Raw genomic sequence first — 19,306 nt, 5'->3', positions numbered from 1 at the left:
CATCACTGACAAGTCCTAGAAGGACGAACCAGCAGTATGATGCAGCATCACTGACAAGTCATAGAAGGACGAACCAGCTGTATGATGCAGCATCACTGACAAGTCCTAGAAGGACGAACCAGCTGTATGATGTAACATCACTGACAAGTCCTAGAAGGACGAACCAGCTGTATGATGCAGCATCACTGACAAGTCCTAGAAGGACGAACCAGCAGTATGATGCAGCATCACTGACGAGTCCTAGATGGACGAACCAGCTGTATGATGTAGCTTACTCCATTGTTTGGCTGTACTAACTCTAAATCACAAGGTGTTATTCACTTGTGTGTCTTTTGTAAACAAAGAACATAAAAGAAGGCCGTGTTGTGGGAAGTTATAGCTCCTAACATTACTATTAGTTATACCTTTTGTTATTATCCAGCAATATCTACTGTAACGGGTCCATTCTACACGCTGTACAGACTTCTCGAATATTTGAAGATTCCAAAACTTTTGTGGATATGAGTCTGAAGTATCCGGAAGGTAAATATAGCTTAAACAGAGACATATACGTCTCTGGCTTTAATCATAATCAAAACCGATATTGAAATAGATTTTTTTTTCTCATCAAAAAAGATCGACAAAAGTTAACAGTATTAAGTACTTGTTAAATTTCCTGTTAGGTCTTTGCAACATAGACATATTTGTAACACATAGACATATTTGTAACACATAGACATATTTGTAACACCTGACGACGTACTGGTATGTTTTTTCTTAAACCGTTAATGTACTGTTTGATATATTTTTCCATCAATGACACTCTTTAAAATTTCGGAGCGATCATTTGAACTTTATTTTACTTTAGTGTTTCACCGGATGAAAACATCAAATTCACATCCTTTTTGTATACACGCAATACTAATAAAAATCACGGTTTTTTTTTTCTTAGAGACAATTTTGTTGGAATTCGATAAATTACAAATGGAATATGATGACAAAGTGCCAAAAGAAAACCTGACAGAATTTGTACACAGGTACTTCGCCGGGCCAGGAGACGAGTTTATGCCCTGGGTTCCTTCAGACCTACCTCGCATGTAAGTGTTGGATGCGGTAAGTTCCCAACCAGTCTAGAAGGGATTTTCGTGTACGTCCCTCTGTTTCATCGCATATGTTTGTTGCCAATATACATCTAAAACTACTGAGGAGGTATTCGGAAATTTCTCAGTATTGTTCCGAGTTAGGAATAAAACTCAGTGGCCAATCATTTTGGATACCCTAAAAACTCGAAAATAATAGTAAGCAAATACAGGTTGATATTATAAACTACAAGTTTATTTTTTATAAAGGCTTATTATAGAGGTCGGCATGATTTACATCCTGGTAACATCGAGAATCATCGTAACAAGTTGGTACTACTGACGAACGCTTTTATAGTGCTATCACACTGGAATGTCATAACCTGGATACGTCTAGTAGCATTTCATTATTGTGAACCCAATGAATGCTGAGGAATACAGGGAATACAAATTATCATGTAAACGTTTCTGGATTATCCTGCAATGGGGCAAACCTAGATGTCTTCAGTGAACGGTCCGTACTCGGTCAAAAGTCAGGTAGTTTTGATACAGACATTAGAAATAGGGAGGTTTTAGTGTCCATAGAGGCATTAGAAAGAAAAAGGTCTTAGTGTCCAGAGAGACATTAGAAAGTAAAAAGTCTTGGTGTCCATAGAGAAATTAGAAATAGAGAGGTTTTAGTGTCCATAGAGACATTAGAAATAAAAAAGTCTTAGTGTCCAGAGAGACATTAGAAAGAAAAAGGTCTTAGTGTCCAGAGAGACATTAGAAAGTAAAAAGTCTTGGTGTCCATAGAGAAATTAGAAATAGAGAGGTTTTAGTGTCCATAGAGACATTAGAAAGTAAAAAATTCTTGGTGTCCATAGAGACATTAGAAAGAAAAAGCCTTAGTTTCCATAGAGACATTAGAAAGTAAAAAAATCTTGGTGTCCATAGAGACATTAGAAAGAAAACGCCTTAGTGTCCATAGAGACATTAGAAAGAAAACACCTTAGTTTCCATAGTGACATTAGAAAGTAAAAACGTCTTAGTGTCCATAGAGACATTAGAAATAAAAAAGTCTTAGTGTCCAGAGAGACATTAGAAATAAAAAAGTCTTAGTGTCCAGAGAGACATTAGAAAGAAAAAAGTCTTAGTGTTCAGAGAGACATTAGAATTAGCCGATCATTAATTATCTTAGTAAATTATACAACTGATATCAATTCATCATTATCAACATAATCAAATAAAGTGTTAAATCTAAATGTACTGGGTCATTCGAAATAATATTTGGATATTAAGTTCTATCTATTAACCAATATAAAGCTGATAAATGGATCGGTGTGTGTTGTCAAGTTTGGCCTTGGACACGACGCTCTGGGTACGACACTTCTCCCCAGTGTTACTACAGGATAGTTTACCTTGGTATCAAACTAGAATATGTCATAGTCATAATTACATACCTCGGTCGCTCAGCTGATACCATTAGTATCGTGGTGGTACTCGTGTGATCCTTCAGAGTGTGTGATTGTTGCTATGTAAACTGCTTGCTTCTCACGTCTAAGTTGTGGAGAGGTTTTTTTTCTATAGATTTTCGAAAAACGTATTTCACAATAAATATTCCCAAGATAATGTGTCATTAAAACATAAAATAATAACTAGAACAATGAACAAGCCACTCATACATGAACCTGCCTCCGAATGATGATTATCGCGAAAAAAAATATTTACTCACATTGGTCGCCTTTTGGTTGATGGAGGCGACCAATGTGGGAGTCATTACCACCATTATATCATTAGATATATATGTTTTATTTTTACTTCTGGAATTTCTTATTGTTCCTTCTGCAACTTATCTACTATATCTTCAGTACTGAACATCCGCAAAAGTTTTTTATTCGTCTCCATGACAGTGATTAATCACGAAACTGCGATCACAAAAACAGTATACAACTGGGAGAGGGTTTCAGAACAGTAATACTGGTCACGGCACCACAACAACACTATATTTGATTCCTTTTACTATATTTGCGTTTCATTTTTACAGACCGTCTTTTCTCAACAACATTACCGATCCACTCCTGTACGACTTTGCCTGGGATCTCTGTAATATATGGAAGGACTTGGGAAGGAAGGTAAGTAGGTGACAAATCATTCCTAGTAACAAATATTACGTTTTTACCAAAATTCTGGATTCCAAAACCACTATCGGTTGGTCCTTTCCCATTAAATCTTGCCTATCGCCTATCATGCACAACAATATTACAATTAGTCCTTTTCAATGAGTATTTTCGACAATGAAATATAATCGCGAAAAAGAAATATCACTTGAGAAATTATCTGTTCCATAACCCCATTAGAAAAAAGCATATTCGTTTTGTTTAAAGTTGTTTGAACTAAAAATCATGAACTATCGAAAGTCACAACATTTACCGTAGTAAATATGATCATTGTAGGAAACAAAGGTACCCTTTTTCCGGTAAATGTGAAATTTTCGTTTCAAACTAATGTCAGTAGGATTCGTGAATTTACCCAGATACGTGCATATTACATTTTACACAATGCGTTATGTTATTCCAATCTCGGACGATTTTGTAAACCTGGTGGCTGCTGGTTAAATGTATCATATTTACCATTTGTGGTATAGGACCTTCCAGTCTTTGATCAGTTTTAAAGAGGACCGGAAAGGCGATTTACGCACTCATGGAAATTTATACGCGCTTTAAGTAGTTCACGATTGTTTTTGTAATGGTCTTATTTTTAGATGAATTTCTATCCTTTTATAACGTCGACAAGAACTAACCAATCTATTTCTTACTTTGATTTGTAATGGATTGTAATGTTTTGATGTGTTACTAAAATTGTCAGCTCTGCATATCAATAAACAACAACAAAATACCAACATGGCATCATAATCATAACCCAAACTCAAATTCCATAAAATCAGGGCAAAGACATGATTAAAAGAACGATTTACACGGAAACTCCTGAAAAGTACAAGGAGAATAAGACCAGGTGTTCCGGAAGAGTAAGCGTCTTCTGCTTCATCGACGACACCTGTCATGTAAACCTTGGTCAATTTGCAGCAATCTACTGCTTGTATGATATATACACCCCAACTAACGTCGTAAACAGATTGTTCAATTCATCCTCAGAATATGTATTTTTCAGCTGTTTATTTGACACGGTGAAGTTTATGTTTTTGTATTTTTTTATTAAAAAATAACTCGAGTGAATGAAATACCACATACAACAACAATTGTTGTGTAATTTCTATGTCTTATGATATCGACATGTACAACATCCGGGTATTATCATGTCAATATTTCAGACTTTTCGCTCTAACAAAACATTTAGTTACTAAGTGTCATTTAATAGAAATATAGAGGGTCGCTTAACATCGTTCCCCGTAAATCTGAGAGTTCCCTAGGATCTCAGTCATTCGACAACAAACTGACTAATTCGGCTTGTAGTGTAGATTAAAGATTTCTGCATTACTTGGTTTCAGATTAAACCCGAAGTGTTGAAGCACCCTGAGAGATATTCTTTATTCTATCTGCCCAATCCCTTCATAGTGCCAGGCGGGAGATTTCGGGAGACCTATTACTGGTACGTAATTCTTTACCAGACTGGATAATGTATACATATATCACAGTACCAGGCGGGAGATTTCGGGAGACCTATTACTATTACGTAATTCTTTACCAGACTGGACAATGTATACATATATCACAGTACCAGACTGGACAATGTATACATATATCACAGTACCAGGCGGGAGATTTCGGGAGACCTATTACTATTACGTAATTCTTTACCAGACTGGACAATGTATACATATATCACAGTACCAGGCGGGAGATTTCGGGAGACCTATTACTGGTACGTAATTCTTTACCAGACTGGATAATGTATACATATATCACAGTACCAGGCGGGAGATTTCGGGAGACCTATTACTGGTACGTAATTCTTTACCAGACTGGATAATGTATACATATATCACAGTACCAGGCGGGAGATTTCGGGAGACCTATTACTGGTACGTAATTCTTTACCAGACTGGATAATGTATACATATATCACAGTACCAGGCGGGAGATTTCGGGAGACCTATTACTGGTACGTAATTCTTTACCAGACTGGATAATGTATACATATATCACAGTACCAGGCGGGAGATTTCGGGAGACCTATTACTGGTACGTAATTCTTTACCAGACTGGACAATGTATACATATATCACAGTACCAGGCGGGAGATTTCGGGAGACCTATTACTATTACGTAATTCTTTACCAGACTGGACAATGTATACATATATCACAGTACCAGGCGGGAGATTTCGGGAGACCTATTACTGGTACGTAATTCTTTACCAGACTGGATAATGTACTGTACATTCGACATATTACCAGGCGGGAGATTTCGGGAGGCCTATATCTACTCTGTGTGACTTTCTTTGTTTTGGATGGGGCCACCATATTGAATATTTTCATGTTTAGGGATACTTACATGGTGGTAAACATTGTTTAATGAAATCTATTCAGTAATGAAGTCTAGTGGTATTGATGGGGCCACCATATTGAATATTTTGTTGTTTTTTTTTTTTTTTTTTTACTTGTTAATCTATATTTAGGGATACCTACTGGGTAATAAAGGGACTACTTGTGTGCCAAATGAACAGTACAGCCAGAGGTATGCTTGACAACTTCGTGCATTTGATTGAAACGTAAGTACGGATTATACTTCATTAGAAACACCCCCGTCACGTGTCCCGTTATGACCTTACGAGTCTCGTTCTGGTCGCCCTTCATAAATTTAACATATTACTAAAAGAGCCGAACACCCTCGGTACTTCAGGGCGTACAATCGTCACTCCTGGAGTATCGAGGATGAACATTATACAATTCAGCCTTGCTGTTGTATTGAGATATTTGAAATGATAGGTTTATATATTATAACTTGGTTTTTTTTAGATTAGGACATATACCTAATGGCGGTCGGGTTTACTACCGGAAACGATCCCAGCCTCCTTTGTTTATCCCCATGGTCTACGAGTATTACAAGAGTACAGGAGATATAGATTTCCTTCGCGACAATATCGCCACCCTGGAGAAGGAGTACCAATTCTGGGTAGACAATCGATCACTGAATATCAGTAAAGGAGACGAGACGTACTCTCTCGCTCGGTACGCTGTAGATATGGCCGCTCCAAGGTAAGAATCCTTCACACGAACCTGGTGTAATGTGTTGTCTTGGGCGGTTTAGATATTTACAGTTTTACCACAACCCTAAAACAGCAAGTAGTAGATATCCGAAAGATTCTACAGTTATAAATCTCCACACAACATGTAGTAGATATCCTAGAGATTCTATAGTTATAAATCTCCATAAAACATGTAGTAGATATCCTAGAGATTCTATAGTTATAAATCGCCACACAACATGTAGTAAATATTCTAGAGATTCTATAGTTATAATTCTGCACATAACATGTAGTAAATATCCTAGACATTCTACAGTTATAAATCTCCACACAACATGAAGTAGATATCCGAAAGATTCTACAGTTGTAAATCTCCACACAACATGTAGTAGATATAATAGAGGTTCTATAGTTATAAATCTTCACACAACATGTAGTAAATATCCTAGATATTCTATAGTTATAAATCTCCATAAAACATGTAGTAGATATCCTAGAGATTCTATAGTTATAAATCGCCACACAACATGTAGTAAATATCCTAGAGATTCTATAGTTATAAATCTCCACACAACATGTAGTAGATATAATAGAGGTTCTATAGTTATAAATCGCCACACAACATGAAGTAAATATCCTAGAGATTCTATAGTTATAAATCTCCATAAAACATGTAGTAGATATCCTAGAGATTCTATAGTTATAAATCTCCATAAAACATGTAGTAGATATCCTAGAGATTCTATAGTTATAAATCGCCACACAACATGTAGTAAATATCCTAGAGATTCTATAGTTATGAATCTTCACACAACATGTAGTAAATATCCTAGATATTCTATAGTTATAAATCGCCACACATGTAGTAAATATCCTAGAGATTCTATAGTTATAAATCTCCATAAAACATAAAACATGTAGTAGATATCCTAGAGATTCTATAGTTATAAATCTCCATAAAACATGTAGTAGATATCCTAGAGATTCTATAGTTATAAATCTTCACACAACATGTAGTAAATATCCTAGAGATTCTATAGTTATGAATCTTCACACAACATGTAGTAGATATCCTAGAGATTCTATAGTTATAAATCTCCACACAATATGTAATGCATATTCATAAGAGTCATGGAATAATGATCGTTATCAATGGGTTTTTTTTCATGGTAATATTTTCATATTTATATTTCTTCCTCGAATTATAGCGTCATTGAAACTCTTCGAAATTTACATAATATCAAATATATGGACAGATTCAAACTGACCCTAACTCTGGTCCGACTACCTAATCCAAAGGATAGCGGAGGCGGGGCCCATTTAGGGAAAAAGCAACATTATTTCAACTATTCGAAAGGGGAATAAGGTTGAAATCATTTTGTCCGTGGTGTGCCACTAGGTGGCGTTGTTGTTCCTCATGCACGTACAAAATAAATCTTTGGTGAATTTTGACACAATCTCAAACGTATGAAAACATTACAAAAGCTATCTCCTTTCCTGACCATCATCTATCGTTCCTTTCATTAGCCAATAAAGTCTAGCAATACAGAGCACTTTAAAACGTCGACAATTTTTGTTTACATAATATAATCCAAGGAAGTCAAAGTTGTGGTCTACACAAATTTTTTTTTTTTTGACTATCATCTTTTTTTCGAATTCGGGAAACAATTTTCTTAAATTCTCAATATCTGCTTCGAGTATCTGATAAAAAAGTACACAGTTTTTGCATGTAAATGACGTGAATTTGGCCTTCCTATCAGCATACCCCAGAAGCATTCTGAAGTTTGGGCGACTTGTCATGTAAATACCGAGATGCTTGATGCTAGCAGGAGATCCATTCTTAGTCAGTCTACATGTTAACGCATCAGTAAACACAGGCTTTTTAAGCTCAACACTCTGCAAATTCTAGTCCATTATAATCTGTTTTAGGTTTCGTTTCATTTCGAGGTCTCGCATTGTAATATAAACCATTGTGTTAGATAAAACATGATTTATTGGACCCTTTCTTGTAAATCCTCATCTTTAAATAACTATAATAAAACATTTCCACATCTTTTGTAGGCCAGAGTCATACGCGGAAGATATTTCTGTAACGGCAGGTCTGTCTCAAGGTACGTATATAATATAACGTTACACCTGCAACAGCTGACAGCTCTCAGAGTTGATGAAGCAGAAGACGCTGATTCTTCTGGATCACAAGGTCCTATTTTCCTAGTACTTATTCAGGAGCAGCCATGTGTTTTTTGTTCATATTTTGCTTTATTTTGAGTTTGAATTACGATTCTGTTGATATGTCTATATTTTCTCGTTTTTCGGTGTCTGTGTTATTCAACTACAACAAAAACAATTTCTTTTCGTTTCTCTTGGTTCAGGTTGATTCCTACGGTGTAACGACCGCGTTGCACGTTTCTTTATCAATTTTTATCCAATCCACTATTAAAATACTAAGCACCAGCATTGTAAAGAAATTATTAACATAATTTTCTTTGATTGACAAAGGTTACATGGCGAGTGACGTCGGTGAAACAGAAGGCGCTTACTCTTCCAGAACAACTGGTCTTATTCTCCTTGCACTTTTTCGGGAGTCATAGTTCATAGTTTGTCCTAATTTTGCTTAATTCTAGTTTTGACTATTATTATTTTGACATGTCGGTAATTTCTTGTTGTTTTTTATTATTATTTTTCTGACACAGAGGACGGTTTAGAGTTGTACTCCAATCTTGTCTCCGCATGTGAATCCGGCTGGGACTTTTCCTCTCGCTGGTACTCACGTCGGAGAAATGATACTACCGTGGAGGACTTGGGACTTCAGGCCACCGATACGAAGGACATTATTCCTGTAGATCTAAACTCTATTCTCTGTTGGAATCAAAAACTACTGGCGGAGATTTTTACTGTGATAGGTACGTCAAAAATATAGCAATGGTACATTCCAATGTAAAAATATCAAGCAACAAATTTCATTCCCCTGAATATTTTGTAAAAATAAGATCTCTTAATGGAAGTCATGTCGATGGCGTATAATGTAGAACGGAAACTGGAAAAATCCAAGGAAGCAAGTGACAAAGGTACCTAGGTAACGCTAACATTAACACGTATACGTATGAAATCGATGTTGAGCAGATTTATGTTACAAATCTATAAAGAAAATGATTTTTTTTCACTGGAACTTTTTATCTTATCATCTAACAACATGTAAGTATTGACGTGGCTTTGTATTGTCACGTTTGATTGGCTATTGACGTGGCTTTGTATTGTCACGGTTGATTGGATTGATTATTGACGTGGCTTTGTGTTGTCACGTTTGATTGGCTTTGTATTGTCACGTTTTATTGGCTATTGACGTAGCTTTGTATTGTCACGGTTGATTGGATTGATTATTGACGTGGCTTTGTGTTGTCACGGTTGATTGGCTATTGACGTAGCTTTGTAATGTCACGGTTGATTGGATTGATTATTGACGTGGCTTTGTGTTGTCACGTTTTATTGGCTATTGACGTGGCTTTGTATTGTCACGTTTGATTGGCTATTGACGTGGCTTTGTATTGTCACGTTTGATTGGCTATTGACGTGGCTTTGTATTGTCACGTTTGATTGGCTTTTGACGTGGCTTTGTGTTGTCACGTTTGATTGGCTATTGACGTAGCTTTGTATTGTCACGGTTGATTGGATTGATTATTGACGTGGCTTTGTGTTGTCACGGTTGATTGGATTGATTATTGACGTGGCTTTGTATTGTCACGGTTGATTGGATTGGCTATTGACGTGGCTTTGTATTGTCACGGTTGATTGGATTGATTATTGACGTGGCTTTGTGTTGTCACGTTTTATTGGCTATTGACGTAGCTTTGTATTGTCACGGTTGATTGGATTGGCTATTGACGTGGCTTTGTATTGTCACGTTTGATTGGATTGATTATTGACGTGGCTTTGTGTTGTCACGTTTTATTGGCTATTGACGTAGCTTTGTATTGTCACGGTTGATTGGATTGGCTATTGACGTGGCTTTGTATTGTCACGGTTGATTGGATTGATTATTGACGTGGCTTTGTGTTGTCACGGTTGATTGGCTATTGACGTAGCTTTGTATTGTCACGGTTGATTGGATTGATTATTGACGTGGCTTTGTATTGTCACGGTTGATTGGCTATTGACGTAGCTTTGTATTGTCACGGTTGATTGGATTGATTATTGACGTGGCTTTGTGTTGTCACGTTTTATTGGCTATTGACGTAGCTTTGTATTGTCACGGTTGATTGGATTGATTATTGACGTGGCTTTGTGTTGTCACGGTTGATTGGCTATTGACGTAGCTTTGTATTGTCACGGTTGATTGGATTGATTATTGACGTGGCTTTGTGTTGTCACGGTTGATTGGCTATTGACGTAGCTTTGTATTGTCACGTTTGATTGGCTATTGACGTAGCTTTGTATTGTCACGGTTGATTGGATTGATTATTGACGTGGCTTTGTGTTGTCACGTTTTATTGGCTATTGACGTAGCTTTGTATTGTCACGGTTGATTGGATTGATTATTGACGTGGCTTTGTATTGTCACGTTTGATTGGCTATTGACGTAGCTTTGTATTGTCACGGTTGATTGGATTGGCTATTGACGTAGCTTTGTATTGTCACGTTTGATTGGCTATTGACGTAGCTTTGTATTGTCACGTTTGATTGGCTATTGACGTGGCTTTGTATTGTCCCGTTTGATTGGCTATTGACGTAGCTTTGTATTGTCACGTTTGATTGGCTATTGACGTAGCTTTGTATTGTCACGGTTGATTGGATTGATTATTGACGTGGCTTTGTGTTGTCACGTTTCATTGGCTATTGACTTAACTCATAAGTATTACGTATCGGTTTATTCATGCTGCATTCCGGGATTTTTTTATTATTGCTCAATAACGTAAACAGATATATAGTTAATCCTTATATTCTATCAATGTATTTCTTCTCTCAGCTACCCTAGTTCATATTTACCGTAATATTACCTACTCATGAGTATAAAATCTGTGTAGTTATCTTCACGCTGTTCATTGATTTCACACATCAATAGAAAAAAAAGGTAATAGCAATTCAGAATAAATCGGAGAATAAAATCCTGACTAAAACCTAAATCGGAGATCCGGACTAAAAGGAAGTTCCTGGCTAAAAATAAATTCTTGACTAAAATAGAAGGTCAAGGCTAAAATTTCAGATACTGACTTAACTCGAAGATCGCGGTTTAGATAGAAGATCTTAACTAGAATATCCTGAATAAGATTTTAGATCCTGACTCAAACACCAGATCCTGACTCAAACATCAGATCCTGACTCAAACACCAGATCCTGACTCAAACATCAGATCCTGACTCAAACATCATATCCTGACCCAAACACCAGATCCTGACTCAAACATCAGATCCTGACTCAAACATCAGATCCTGACTCAAACACCAGATCCTGACTCAAACACCAGATCCTGACTCAAACATCATATCCTGACCCAAACACCAGATCCTGACTCAAACACCAGATCCTGACTCAAACACCAGATCCTGACTCAAACATCAGATCCTGACTCAAACATCAGATCCTGACTCAAACATCAGATCCTGACTCAAACACCAGATCCTGACTCAAACACCAGATCCTGACTCAAACACCAGATCCTGACTCAAACATCAGATCCTGACTCAAACACCAGATCCTGATTCAAACACCAGATCCTGACTCAAACACCAGATCCTGACTAATATATCAGATCCTGACTCAAACACCAGATCCTGACTCAAACACCAGATCCTGACTCAAACACAAGATCCTGACTCAAACACCAGATCTTGACTAATATATCAGATCCTGACTCAAACACCAGATCCTGACTCAAACACCAGATCCTGACTCAAACACCAGATTCTGACTCAAACACCAGATCCTGACTCAAACACCAGATCCTGACTCAAACACCAGATTCTGACTCAAACACCAGATCCTGATTCAAACACCAGATCCTGACTCAAACACAAGATCCTGACTCAAACACCAGATCCTGACTAATATATCAGATCCCGACTAAAATAAATGTTATTGTCAGGTGAAACAGCCAAGACAGAGTACTATACTTGGCGGCACAGGGAACGCCGATCAGCTATTAACACTGTGCTATGGAACGAGGAGGCTGGCATGTGGTTCGATTTCTCTTACAGCCAAAATGAATCTAGGGCCAACTTTTATGCATCCAATATATTCCCTCTATTCGTCGGCTGTGGTGACATGGACGATGCTAAATTCAAACGCCAACTATCAGCTGTAGAATCTTACATCAAGGTTTGTATCGACAATATTAAAAAATTCTTGATTTCACACGCATGAGATATCATCTGAAACATACGATGTAAAACACCACTGCCTTAGACAAAACTTATCACTCAACGAAGGGAGGTAACTCCCAGAGAGCAGAAGTAGACTCGTGAAAAAATACCTTCAAACAAGAACTGATTAAAACATTCTTTTTCCCTTTCATTCACGATACTATTCACTTTTGACGGGGGTATGTAAAACATCTTCTTCATGTGAACCGTAAATCTCGGGTAAAACATTCATGTGAGCATTTATCTCATGTAAGACATTCATGTGAACCATTATCTCGGGTAAAATATTCATGTGAACATTTATCTCGGGTAAAACATTCATGTGAACCATTTATCTCGGGTAAAACATTCATGTGAACCATTTATCTCGGGTAAAACATTCATGTGAACCATTTATCTCGGGTAAAACATTCATGTGAACCATTTATCTCGGGTAAAACATTCATGTGAACCATTTATCTCGGGTAAAACATTCATGTGAACCATTTATCTCGGGTAAAACATTCATGTGAACCATTATCTCGGGTAAAACATTCATGTGAACCATTTATCTCGGGTAAAACATTCATGTGAACCATTTATCTCGGGTAAAACATTCATGTGAACCATTTATCTCGGGTAAAACATTCATGTGAACCATTTATCTCGGGTAAAACATTCATGTGAACCATTTATCTCGGGTAAAACATTCATGTGAACCATTTATCTCGGGTAAAACATTCATGTGAACCATTCATCTCGGGTAAAACATTCATGTGAACCATTCTTCTCTGGTAAAATATTCATGTGAACCATTTATCTCGGGTAAAACATTCATGTGAACCATTCATCTCGTAAAACATTCATGTGAACCATTTATCTCGGGTAAAACATTCATGTGAACCATTTATCTCGAAACATTCATGTGAACCATTTATCTCGGGTAAAACATTCATGTGAACCATTTATCTCGGGTAAAACATTCATGTGAACCATTTATCTCGGGTAAAACATTCATGTGAACCATTCATCTCGGGTAAAACATTCATGTGAACCATTTATCTCGGGTAAAACATTCATGTGAACCATTTATCTCGGGTAAAACATTCATGTGAACCATTTATCTCGGGTAAAACATTCATGTGAACCATTTATCTCGGGTAAAACATTCATGTGAACCATTTATCTCGGGTAAAACATTCATGTGAACCATTTATCTCGGGTAAAACATTCATGTGAACCATTATCTCTGGTAAAACATTCATGTGAACCATTTATCTCGAAACATTCATGTGAACCATTTATCTCGGGTAAAACATTCATGTGAACCATTTATCTCGGGTAAAACATTCATGTGAACCATTTATCTCGGGTAAAACATTCATGTGAACCATTTATCTCGGGTAAAACATTCATGTGAACCATTTATCTCAGGTAAAACATTCATGTGAACCATTTATCTCGGGTAAAACATTCATGTGAACCATTTATCTCGGGTAAAACATTCATGTGAACCATTTATCTCGGGTAAAACATTCATGTGAACCATTTATCTCGGGTAAAACATTCATGTGAACCATTTATCTCGGGTAAAACATTCATGTGAACCATTTATCTCGGGTAAAACATTCATGTGAACCATTCATCTCGGGTAAAACATTCATGTGAACCATTTATCTCGGGTAAAACATTCATGTGAACCATTTATCTCGGGTAAAACATTCATGTGAACCATTTATCTCGGGTAAAACATTCATGTGAACCATTTATCTCGGGTAAAACATTCATGTGAACCATTTATCTCGGGTAAAACATTCATGTGAACCATTTATCTCGGGTAAAACATTCATGTGAACCATTCTTCTCTGGTAAAACATTCATGTGAACCATTTATCTCGGGTAAAACATTCATGTGAACCATTTATCTCGGGTAAAACATTCATGTGAACCATTTATCTCGGGTAAAACATTCATGTGAACCATTCATCTCGGGTAAAACATTCATGTGAACCATTTATCTCGGGTAAAACATTCATGTGAACCATTTATCTCGGGTAAAACATTCATGTGAACCATTTATCTCGGGTAAAACATTCATGTGAACCATTTATCTCGGGTAAAACATTCATGTGAACCATTTATCTCGGGTAAAACATTCATGTGAACCATTTATCTCGGGTAAAACATTCATGTGAACCATTTATCTCGGGTAAAACATTCATGTGAACCATTTATCTCGGGTAAAACATTCATGTGAACCATTTATCTCGGGTAAAACATTCATGTGAACCATTAATCTCGGGTAAAACATTCATGTGAACCATTTATCTCGGGTAAAACATTCATGTGAACCATTTATCTCGGGTAAAACATTCATGTGAACCATTTATCTCGGGTAAAACATTCATGTGAACCATTTATCTCGGGTAAAACATTCATGTGAACCATTCATCTCGGGTAAAACATTCATGTGAACCATTTATCTCGGGTAAAACATTCATGTGAACCATTTATCTTGGGTAAAACATTCATGTGAACCATTTATCTCGGGTAAAACATTCATGTGAACCATTTATCTCGGGTAAAACATTCATGTGAACCATTTATCTCGGGTAAAACATTCATGTGAACCATTTATCTCGAAACATTCATGTGAACCATTTATCTCGGGTAAAACATTCATGTGAACCATTTATCTCGGGTAAAACATTCATATGAACCATTTATCTCGGGTAAAACATTCATGTGAACCATTTATCTCGGGTAAAACATTCATGTGAACCATTCTTCTCGGGTAAAACATTCATGTGAACCATTCATCTCGGGTAAAACATTCATGTGAACCATTTATCTCGGGTAAAACATTCATGTGAACCATTTATCTCAGGTAAAACATTCATGTGAACCATTTATCTCGGGTAAAACATTCATGTGAACCATTTATCTCGGGTAAAACATTCATGTGAACCATTTATCTCGAAACATTCATGTGAACCATTTATCTCGGGTAAAACATTCATGTGAACCATTTATCTCGGGTAAAACATTCATGTGAGCATTTATCTCATGTAAGACATTCACGTGAACCATTTATCTCGGGTAAAACATTCATGTGAACCATTTATCTCGGGTAAAACATTCATGTGAACCATTTATCTCTGGTAAAACATTCATGTGAACCATTTATCTCGGGTAAAACATTCATGTGAACCATTTATCTCGGGTAAAACATTCATGTGAACCATTTATCTCGGGTAAAACATTCATGTGAACCATTTATCTCGGGTAAAACATTCATGTGAACCATTTATCTCTGGTAAAACATTCATGTGAACCATTTATCTCGGGTAAAACATTCATGTGAACCATTTATCTCGGGTAAAACATTCATGTGAACCATTTATCTCGGGTAAAACATTCATATGAACCATTTATCTCGGGTAAAACATTCATGTGAACCATTTATCTCGGGTAAAACATTCATGTGAACCATTTATCTCGGGTAAAACATTCATGTGAACCATTTATCTCGGGTAAAACATTCATGTGAACCATTTATCTCGGGTAAAACATTCATGTGAACCATTTATCTCGGGTAAAACATTCATGTGAACCATTTATCTCGGGTAAAACATTCATGTGAACCATTTATCTCGGGTAAAACATTCATGTGAACCATTTATCTCGAAACATTCATGTGAACCATTTATCTCGGGTAAAACATTCATGTGAACCATTCTTCTCGGGTAAAACATTCATGTGAACCATTTATCTCGGGTAAAACATTCATGTGAACCATTTATCTCGGGTAAAACATTCATGTGAACCATTTATCTCGGGTAAAACATTCATGTGAACCATTTATCTCGGGTAAAACATTCATGTGAACCATTCATCTCGGGTAAAACATTCATGTGAACCATTTATCTCGGGTAAAACATTCATGTGAACCATTTATCTCGGGTAAAACATTCATGTGAACCATTTATCTCGGGTAAAACATTCATGTAAACCATTCTTCTCGGGTAAAACATTCATGTGAATCATTCTTCTCGGGTAAAACATTCATGTGAACCATTTATCTCGGGTAAAACATTCATGTGAACCATTTATCTCGGGTAAAACATTCATGTGAACCATTTATCTCGGGTAAAACATTCATGTGAACCATTCATCTCGGGTAAAACATTCATGTGAACCATTTATCTCGGGTAAAACATTCATGTGAACCATTTATCTCGGGTAAAACATTCATGTGAACCATTTATCTCGGGTAAAACATTCATGTGAACCATTTATCTCGGGTAAAACATTCATGTGAACCATTTATCTCGGGTAAAACATTCATGTGAACCATTTATCTCGGGTAAAACATTCATGTGAACCATTTATCTCGGGTAAAACATTCATGTGAACCATTATCTCGGGTAAAACATTCATGTGAACCATTTATCTCGGGTAAAACATTCATGTGAACCATTTATCTCGGGTAAAACATTCATGTGAACCATTTATCTCGGGTAAAACATTCATGTGAACCATTTATCTCGGGTAAAACATTCATGTGAACCATTTATCTCGGGTAAAACATTCATGTGAACCATTTATCTCGGGTAAAACATTCATGTGAACCATTTATCTCGGGTAAAACATTCATGTGAACCATTTATCTCGGGTAAAACATTCATGTGAACCATTTATCTCGGGTAAAACATTCATGTGAACCATTTATCTCGGGTAAAACATTCATGTGAACCATTTATCTCGGGTAAAACATTCATGTGAACCATTCTTCTCGGGTAAAACATTCATGTGAACCATTTATCTCGGGTAAAACATTCATGTGAACCATTTATCTCGGGTAAAACATTCATGTGAACCATTTATCTCGGGTAAAACATTCATGTGAACCATTTATCTCGGGTAAAACATTCATGTGAACCATTTATCTCGGGTAAAACATGTGAACCATTTATCTCGGGTAAAACATTCATGTGAACCATTTATCTCGGGTAAAACATTCATCTGAACCATTTATCTCGGGTAAAACATTCATGTGAACCATTCATCTCGGGTAAAACATTCATGTGAACCATTTATCTCGGGTAAAACATTCATGTGAACCATTTATCTCGGGTAAAACATTCATGTGAACCATTTATCTCGGGTAAAACATTCATGTGAACCATTTATCTCGGGTAAAACATTCATGTGAACCATTTATCTCGGGTAAAACATTCATTTGAACCATTTATCTCGGGTAAAACATTCATGTGAACCATTTATCTCGGGTAAAACATTCATGTGAACCATTTATCTCGGGTAAAACATTTTCATGTGAACCATTCATCTCGGGTAAAACATTCATGTGAACCATTTATCTCGGGTAAAACATTCATGTGAACCATTTATCTCGGGTAAAACATTCCATTTATCTCGTAAAACATTCATGTGAACCATTTATCTCGGGTAAAACATTCATGTGAACCATTTATCTCGGGTAAAACATTCATGTGAACCATTCTTCTCGGGTAAAACATTCATGTGAACCATTTATCTCGGGTAAAACATTCATGTGAACCATTTATCTCGGGTAAAACATTCATGTGAACCATTTATCTCGGGTAAAACATTCATGTGAACCATTTATCTCGGGTAAAACATTCATGTGAACCATTTATCTCGGGTAAAACATTCATGTGAACCATTTATCTCGGGTAAAACATTCATGTGAACCATTTATCTCGGGTAAAACATGTGAACCATTTATCTCGGGTAAAACATTCATGTGAACCATTTATCTCGGGTAAAACATTCATGTGAACCATTTATCTCGGGTAAAACATTCATGTGAACCATTTATCTCGGGTAAAACATTCATGTGAACCATTTATCTCGGGTAAAACATTCATGTGAACCATTTATCTCGGGTAAAACATTCATGTGAACCATTTATCTCGGGTAAAACATTCATGTGAACCATTTATCTCGGGTAAAACATTCATGTGAACCATTCATCTCGGGTAAAACATTCATGTGAACCATTTATCTCGGGTAAAACATTCATGTGAACCATTTATCTCGGGTAAAACATTCATGTGAACCATTTATCTCGGGTAAAACATTCATGTGAAAACATTTGTGAACCATTTATCTCGGGTAAAACATTCATGTGAACCATTTATCTCGGGTAAAACATTCATGTGAACCATTTATCTCGGGTAAAACATTCATGTGAACCATTTATCTCGGGTAAAACATTCATGTGAACCATTTATCTCGGGTAAAACATTCATGTGAACCATTTATCTCGGGTAAAACATTCATGTGAACCATTTATCTCGGGTAAAACATTCATGTGAACCATTTATCTCGGGTAAAACATTCATGTGAACCATTTACCTCGGGTAAAACATTCATGTGAACCATTAATCTCGGGTAAAACATTCATGTGAACCATTTATCTCGGGTAAAACATTCATGTGAACCATTTATCTCGGGTAAAACATTCATGTGAACCATTTTTATCTCTGGTAAAACATTCATGTGAACCATTTATCTCGGGTAAAACATTCATGTGAACCATTTATCTCGAAACATTCATGTGAACCATTTATCTCGGGTAAAACATTCATGTGAACCATTTATCTCGGGTAAAACATTCATGTGAACCATTTATCTCGGGTAAAACATTCATGTGAACCATTTATCTCGGGTAAAACATTC

General features: G+C 36.5%; 1 protein-coding gene across 1 annotated transcript in view; it reads left to right on the top strand.

The window, feature by feature from the left end:
- Positions 1 to 19,306, top strand: part of LOC132559223 (trehalase-like) — a 36,098-nt gene that overhangs the window by 14,917 nt on the left and 1,875 nt on the right. The window contains exons 2-10 of the mRNA XM_060223842.1: positions 422 to 522; positions 932 to 1,076; positions 3,085 to 3,172; positions 4,546 to 4,646; positions 5,676 to 5,768; positions 6,016 to 6,255; positions 8,307 to 8,356; positions 8,939 to 9,148; positions 12,325 to 12,557. Coding sequence (XP_060079825.1) covers positions 422 to 522; positions 932 to 1,076; positions 3,085 to 3,172; positions 4,546 to 4,646; positions 5,676 to 5,768; positions 6,016 to 6,255; positions 8,307 to 8,356; positions 8,939 to 9,148; positions 12,325 to 12,557 — 1,261 coding nt within the window. The remainder of the gene's footprint in view (positions 1 to 421; positions 523 to 931; positions 1,077 to 3,084; positions 3,173 to 4,545; positions 4,647 to 5,675; positions 5,769 to 6,015; positions 6,256 to 8,306; positions 8,357 to 8,938; positions 9,149 to 12,324; positions 12,558 to 19,306) is intronic.

This window comes from Ylistrum balloti, unplaced genomic scaffold (genome assembly GCF_031769215.1).
Source record: "Ylistrum balloti isolate Yb309-2 unplaced genomic scaffold, AGI_CSIRO_Ybal_v1 Utg370878, whole genome shotgun sequence".
Classification (NCBI taxonomy): Eukaryota; Metazoa; Mollusca; class Bivalvia; order Pectinida; family Pectinidae; genus Ylistrum; species Ylistrum balloti.
Note: the sequence above shows the minus strand (reverse complement) of the source record. Positions and strands in the feature narration are given on the sequence as shown.